Raw genomic sequence first — 7,320 nt, forward strand, 5'->3', positions numbered from 1 at the left:
CTCTCTATTCTCCAATTTTCTGTTCCTTCAGTTTCTTGCTACTATAACTCTAAAAAAAGATACTAAATTCTGAATAAATTGGAGCAATGTTTAATTGGGAAATTTTGTCAAAATGATTCTATCACCATCAATCATGGTACTAAAAAGATAATTAATATTTGCTTTGCATGATGCACTCTCCTCCTGTTAAGTCTATTTCCCCTCCTGTTGAAATGTTTATATTATTTGTAGGGATGGATAGCAACGAGACCTTAAAGGTATTTAAAAGTGGTGGTGCAGATCCTGATGGAGATCACCCTGGTGATCTTTATGTTACTATTAAGGTAAAAGCTTTAGTCTTTTCATTAGCTTCAAGATCATTACCTTTTTTCTTTTATTTCTTATATGCCCAATTGCTTGCCTTTTCCCTTCTAACAGGTCAGGGAAGATCCTGTTTTCCGTAGAGAAGGATCTAATATTCATGTAGATGCTGCTTTGAGTATCACTCAGGTGATGTTTTTGAATAAACAAAATTTGAAATGCCACCTCCTGAGAAGGAATTTTTTAAATCCCTCATCTTTCTCCTGTGTTTTGAAAGCAATGTAAAAACAATGTCTTCAATAATTTAACAATTGATTTTGTAGGGGATTAGTTATGTCATTTGGTTATAGCATTTATCCTATCCCATGTTGGTTTGAGTTACCAATATAAGAATTAAAATTGATCATGCTACCAAACACTGAAATTGGAATACCATTCCATTCTTACTCATTCATTCACACTTTCCCTTTTCAATTCCACATAATATCATTCTGTGGACAAATAGTGCTCTGATGGACTAAAATTGGAGACAAAAGAACTAGCTTACTCAACTTTCCCCCTAGTTATGTAAATCAACATGGAAATCTACTGGGGTTGATTACTAGTAGTTTAAAATTTCCTGGTTGAGTCGTAAACAGGAAGTAAAATTCATAAATTTTATTGGTTGGGTTTTGCATCAATAATGTGGCTTATTCTGGCAGATTGATGCCATTGTTGGTGCTCAAAGTTTTATTGTTGTACTTATGTTAGATCTCAAGTATCTTGTCTATTTGTCTATCTGATTTATTATTATTAAACTATTAAAAATAATATAAATACTGAAAATGATTTTCTTTTACAGGCAATTTTGGGTGGAACCATTCAGGTCCCTACTCTTACTGGAGATGTTGTCCTTAAGGTTTGTGTTGTATGAAATATAATTTCTTGTGCCATTTTTAGTTCCTGAAACTGGTGTAATAACGGTTCCTGTTTGGCAGGTTCATCCTGGCACCCAACCTGGTCAGAAGGTGGTTCTAAAAAAGAAAGGTAAACTAGTTGATATCATTTATGGAAAGTTCGAGAAATATTTGAAATTCCATGTGCTATTGCCTGTTTAGTAACCATAATCAAGTTGTTTGTTCTTTTTCAGGGATCAAGACAAAAAATTCTTACACTTTCGGGGACCAATATGTTCATTTTAATGTCAGCATTCCCACGTGAGTATTAACATTTGATATTGTTCATTGTGATTCATGAACTGCTAACTTGTCAGTATGATAGTCATCTCAAGTCTTTACCGCAAAGATACTTTGTGATGGATATATAGAATATAAAAGCATGATTTTGTATTGTTTTGCAGGAATCTGACAGAGAGGCAGCGCGAATTGATCGAAGAGTTTTCGAAGGAAGAGCAAGGGGAATGTGATAAACCGATAGCTGCTTCAGCTTCAGGTTGAAAACACACTTAGAGAGCTGCTTCAGTAATTTATTACCAAATCATAGTCAACTTGGTGGAAATCCACCTGTTGTTGAAGTTTTGTAGGCTAATTAAATTAAGGATTGGTATATTCTTTTGTCCTCTCCACTTTTGAGTGTATGTAATATTTTTCATCAATTTAAGCTTATAAGGCCATCCTCTTTTGCACCTTTGAAGGACCTAGTATTCTAGTCTGTGTTGTATATATTTTCCTTATAACAATATACACAAGGGTGCATGTCACATTTTTATTCTCTTTGCTGAGTAATTTTATACAAAAGAAACTTTTTTTTGGTTAATTTTACAAGATTGTATGCACTGTAACTTTCTTGGTGTGCATCAAAGTTCCCCGGTCGATTCCTTTTGAGACGAAAAGATTACCGAATGGGTTTTGCCTTGTAACATTTTTGAGTGTTTGCTAACTATACTGAACATTTTCTATATACATTGTACCTATATCATTGTTATTCCCCCCTTTTGATTTATTCAAGATGAATATCAGGGATCAAATTCCTTTGTAGATTATGTGAGATTACCATTTTGTACCATAACAAAGCTCACTATTTAGACTCCTTTAAACTATTGGGTCCCAAATCTTTGATATCTAATTGTTATAATGAATTTGGAGTGATCTTAATCCAAGATTCATTCAGACACATTTTGCTTCAATTTAAGGCGTGATTTGATTTATGCATTTTAAACTCAAATAAACTAGTTCTTACCTAGATTCAGTTTCATATCCCATTGTTTTATGTAATATATAAATGAAAACTTAGTTCAGAAATTCCGGAAGTTTAATTTCCTAGACAAATGAAATCCATGTTTTATTATAATCTAATCAGTCTATCTATACTATATTTCTATATTATATTATATTATATATAAAGTCAAAACATCTTATAACTACTTACATATGGTATAATTTTCTTTTGTCTATTTTACCCTTCTAATTAACTATTACTATAATGTTTTCTCACATAATAAAAGAAATATTAATAGAAGTTAAAGTAAATTACATACACAAAAAAATATCAAATCACCAATGCAATTTTTAATATAAGTTTTAGTAATATCACAATTCATTATCATATTTTTCTATTACATAAATTATAATATTATCTATACTTAATAAAAAGTAATATAATTCTTGAAAATGACAGTAGACACACTAGAATTAATAAAGGAAAACTTTTTGATGAATTGAAGATGACAGAAGGATGAAAGGGAAGTTTATGGTGTTGCGCTTAGAATTTCAACATGCCTTTATGAAATTAGAAGATTTTTAAGTCGTTAATAATAATGTAATTTTAAATTATTTTTTCATGCATTTTACATAATATTTAGAGTTAATTACACTGACACTTCCTGAATTTTAGTGAAATTATATATATTGTCCATCACTTTTCTACACTTACATAAATTTTCCCTAGTTTTTATACTTTCATTCATTATACTGACCACCCGCATGATAAATAAGTGTAATATTAAAAAAAATGTGATATATGCAATTATTTTAAACAAAACATGGTATATTGTGAGGAAAAATTCAAATAATATACAAATTAATGTATCTTTATTATTTTTTGTTAAAAAATGCATCAATAATTCTAACGAGATGTTGTTTAAATTGCTTTTATACTATGTCGTAACGAACCAAAAATAATTAAGAGGTATCGACTCATATCATTTGGACTTGTCTCCACAACATACAATGTTTTGTTTAACTTAATTGCATTTATCACATTTTTTGTTTAAAAATTACACTTATTTTTCATACAGGAGTGGTTAATGCAATGAAAGTATAAAAAATAGAGGGTATGTAAGCGTAGAAAAGTGAAGGATAATTTATGTAATTTTACTAAAGCTTAAAGAGTGTCGATATAATTTACTCTGACATTAATTAAGAATTCGAATTTCAGTATGACACATGAAAAAATGTAATATTGGACGAACAATAACGGAACCCATGTCAAAAACAAGACCGCTTCATTTATCAAAAAAAAAACATTTAAATATGTGAAATTAAACTTGAAACATTGAAGGAAATAACCAAATTTTATATTTTAAATTTTAAGAAAATTTTGTCAACATTCCCCCCTAAGATATAGACTCCCCTAAAATACTATTAATATGAGCAAATCCACAACAATACGTTCAACAAACAATAAAATTTCACTATGTTCTGGTGATGAATGTGTGAATTGTGTTAATCAATGTTTACAAATTAGAATTGATAATTGAAAGGAAAAGGATATCTGATGATTAAACAGATGCCAATTATTATTCATTTTTAGGTTTATATAATTTATTAATTCACAAAGCAAGGCTTGTTAGGATAAATAGAAATTGTATAGAGGTAGAGTGCTACGTGAAGAACAACCCAAATAATTGAGGTGATATGTGTTAGTAAAATTGCAGTCAATATTTATAAATTCAGACTTGATGGGAAAATAATTTAGAAATTTGAAAGAAGACCCATTCAAATTTAGAAATTTTATAGAAAACCTCATTCAAAACTAATTTTATTTGGTACTATCATATTCATGTAACCTACGGGTAAGGACCAAATAAATTTCGAAGTGTATGTTTATCCTTCCAACAAGTGATGTTTCCAAAAATTAAACTCTTATATCTTAATTTTTTTAAATATCTAGTGAGACATTAAACTAACAGACCAACACATTCTTATTTTCTTCAAAACTAAATTAGATATTATAAGTTGATGAGAAAATTATTAAAATTACCTGATTGATGGTTTGAGCTACAAAGGAAGTGGAAATATCACACACTAACATTGCATTTATTTAAAGGGAGACAAAGAAGTCTCCACTTTTGCATTCATTAACACACATATACGTATGTATTTGTTATTACAAATAAGTTTGTGTATGTTTCATTGAGCAGTACAAATAGGAATTCCATCATCATTGTAAAGTGTACAGCCAGTTTTTGCAATACAGCAATTGCATAGTGGAGGGAGGTGCTCATCACATGAAGATGGACATGTCATGTATGCTGCACCATAGCATATTTGTGGGCATATTTTACCATCCACACTTTTCATATTCCCTCCCATTATAATTGCACCTGCATCAACATTAATATTATAAATGGTTAATTCCTGAAAAACTATGAATCTCGAGAGAGACAAATACCACAAAAAACATAAGAAAAAAGAATATATTATGATACTTTTATCCTTTTATATATAATGAAGTAATAATACTTTTGTTATTAAGAACAAAATGAGAATAATAACTCCTATCTGTATTGAGGAAGACGCTTATTGTTAAGGCATATGACATTTACTTTGGAACTCATTAATAAAACTATAAAGAAGTGTAAAATTTATATATAGTTAGGATATTATTAGTTATTCATTTAAATATTGTTTATATTTAAGAGTTAACAAGTAGTAAATATGAATGATAATATAAAAATTTGTATATATGTGAGATAGAATTTGTATGTGTAAAAATATGAATGATGTTAATTAATATTCCTAGAACAATAATAACATGCCAAAGAAGACAAAGGAGTAGAATTTGTGTGTGTAGGGGATTAATTAAGCTGAAGATGAATACCAGAGAGGATGACAAAAAGGATAAACCCAACTTTGTTGAAAGCCATGTTTTTGTTGCAGCCTTGATGAATTTTACACCTCATATTTATAGTGTATGAAAATTACAATACATATAGCAAAGGAATCATTTATTATTATGTCTTATGAATATGGGTTTAATCACATCTCACATCACAAAAAAAGAAGTCAAATTAAAGCCTTTGTTTGAGGTACTTGTATTGGCTTCAGAATTTGACAAAATCAAAATACAAGCAACTTGTTCCAAGCCCGAGTTAAAATAATGTTTATTTTTGCCATTGTAGTTAATTATATTTCATGGAATAACACTCCTTAAAGAGAGATAACAATATATTTTAAAAGAGATTAATTTCTTATTTAAAATGATGAGTAAATATCCTTGATAATACCAAAATTATTTCTATTCAACACTAATGGTAATACTGTAATTTCATTTTATTAATTTTTAGTGGTTTTAATTAACTCATGTATATATTTATCGAGTGAAGATCTTCTTTATATATTTCTATTAAATTTCTGCCCACTTAACCTTATCTCATGGTTAGCAATTTTTAAACCAAAAAAAACATTACAGTTTACTATATATATTATTTAAGGGTTAATGTTTTTTAGTAAATACTATATTTTTAAAAGAATCTGAATGTATGCAAATGATAATTGATTTTTTTTTCTTATTTCAAATGTTAATTTTGAGAATGCAAGTTGACTGTTCATAGTAAGGAATATTTCTGGAAGCGATATTTGTTGGAAGGGACAATCATAAACTTCAAAAGAGATTAGTTCTTACTTAAAAAATTAATATGGGAATACCTTTGAAGTATGAAATAAAGGATATTCACAATATTGTTATCTCGAAGCTCGAATCAACTTGTACTCATTTCATTATGTAAATGATTGAGTTTAATATATATGAAGTATAAACGTAAAAAATAACATGTAGTCAGTTTATCATATTAATTCTTTTGAAGAATCAATGATGATTAAATATGAATGGTGAATAATGTAGTGTTAATATATAAAACAATGTTCTAAAACCGTAACTGGAGATCAAACTGAAAGAAGTCTCATATTAGGTTTAATCAGTTTAAACAGTTTAACCGTTTGGTCGGACCAAATGATTTTCGTATATAATTAATAATTTTTATCATAAATATATAATTATATATAAAATGAATTTTTTTATATAATCAATAATTATGTACAATTATAATTATATTTTTTCGTCTTTTTTGGACCGGACTAAAACAAAATAGAGCAGTATTCTATTTTCTTCTAATTTTAGGTAAACCGTTCATTTCCTGGGTTATTCTAGTTCAACCAGGTTTAACATGATCATACCAGAATTTCTCAAATTAAAGCTGTCAAACCTCTCATTCAGTTAAAACTATAAATCAAAGTTATTTTCAAGTTTGACCCGATTCTCACTTCTTCTCCTACTTTCTCTATTCCTTTTTATTTACTATTTTATAACGGATAAATTTTTTATTCTTTATTTAATTATTATGTTAAAAATAATTTATGGTGGTTTATAATATTGTTATTTTAATAGTTTGAATTTCAAGTCAATTTGATTTAAATAAAATTGCATTAATTAATGTGTTTTTCCGTTGTAAGTACTTAATTTAGAATTTTAAGAATATTGAAAATGATTTTGAATTTTAAAAATAATAAAAATCTATTTTGGTCCTATACAATTTTTGTGTGTACCATTTTCTCACCGAAAAACCTAAGGTTGTTCCATAAAATATTAAATATGAGTTAAATTAGTTATTTTAACATTTTTATGACCATTGATAAATACTATTTTGACTTGTATGGATGATATTTGAAATCTAGTTTGATTTTTTATCTTTTCAATAATTAAATTGATATACATGATAATTTATAAAGACCAAGTATTGACTTTTAAACTAAAATTTAAATAGAATGAATTTTTTATTGATAATTTTATCTTTCCTGGTAA

At 27.8% G+C, this 7,320-nt stretch overlaps 2 protein-coding genes across 4 annotated transcripts in view; one reads left to right on the forward strand and one right to left on the reverse strand.

The window, feature by feature from the left end:
• LOC109347935 (chaperone protein dnaJ GFA2, mitochondrial-like) overlaps window positions 1–2,009 on the forward strand; it is a 7,702-nt gene extending 5,693 nt beyond the window's left edge. For 2 of the 3 annotated variants that reach the window (XM_019588057.1, XM_019588059.1), the window contains 6 exons: window positions 232–323; window positions 418–489; window positions 1,142–1,198; window positions 1,278–1,326; window positions 1,430–1,496; window positions 1,640–2,009. In XM_019588057.1, coding sequence (XP_019443602.1) covers window positions 232–323; window positions 418–489; window positions 1,142–1,198; window positions 1,278–1,326; window positions 1,430–1,496; window positions 1,640–1,736 — 434 coding nt within the window. In that variant the 3' untranslated portion in view covers window positions 1,737–2,009. Of the gene's footprint in view, window positions 1–231; window positions 324–417; window positions 490–1,141; window positions 1,199–1,277; window positions 1,327–1,429; window positions 1,501–1,639 lie in introns of all 3 variants that reach the window. The other variant, XM_019588058.1, reaches the window with a different exon arrangement.
• Window positions 4,530–5,409, reverse strand: LOC109347192 (proteinase inhibitor PSI-1.2-like). The gene is made up of 2 exons (XM_019586905.1): window positions 5,341–5,409; window positions 4,530–4,843 (listed from the first exon to the last, which is right to left on the reverse strand). Exons 1-2 carry the CDS (start codon window positions 5,384–5,386, stop codon window positions 4,650–4,652), a joined length of 240 nt encoding a protein of 79 aa, XP_019442450.1. The 5' UTR covers window positions 5,387–5,409; the 3' UTR covers window positions 4,530–4,649.

This window comes from Lupinus angustifolius, chromosome LG05 (genome assembly GCF_001865875.1).
Source record: "Lupinus angustifolius cultivar Tanjil chromosome LG05, LupAngTanjil_v1.0, whole genome shotgun sequence".
In the NCBI taxonomy this organism is placed as follows: Eukaryota; Viridiplantae; Streptophyta; class Magnoliopsida; order Fabales; family Fabaceae; genus Lupinus; species Lupinus angustifolius.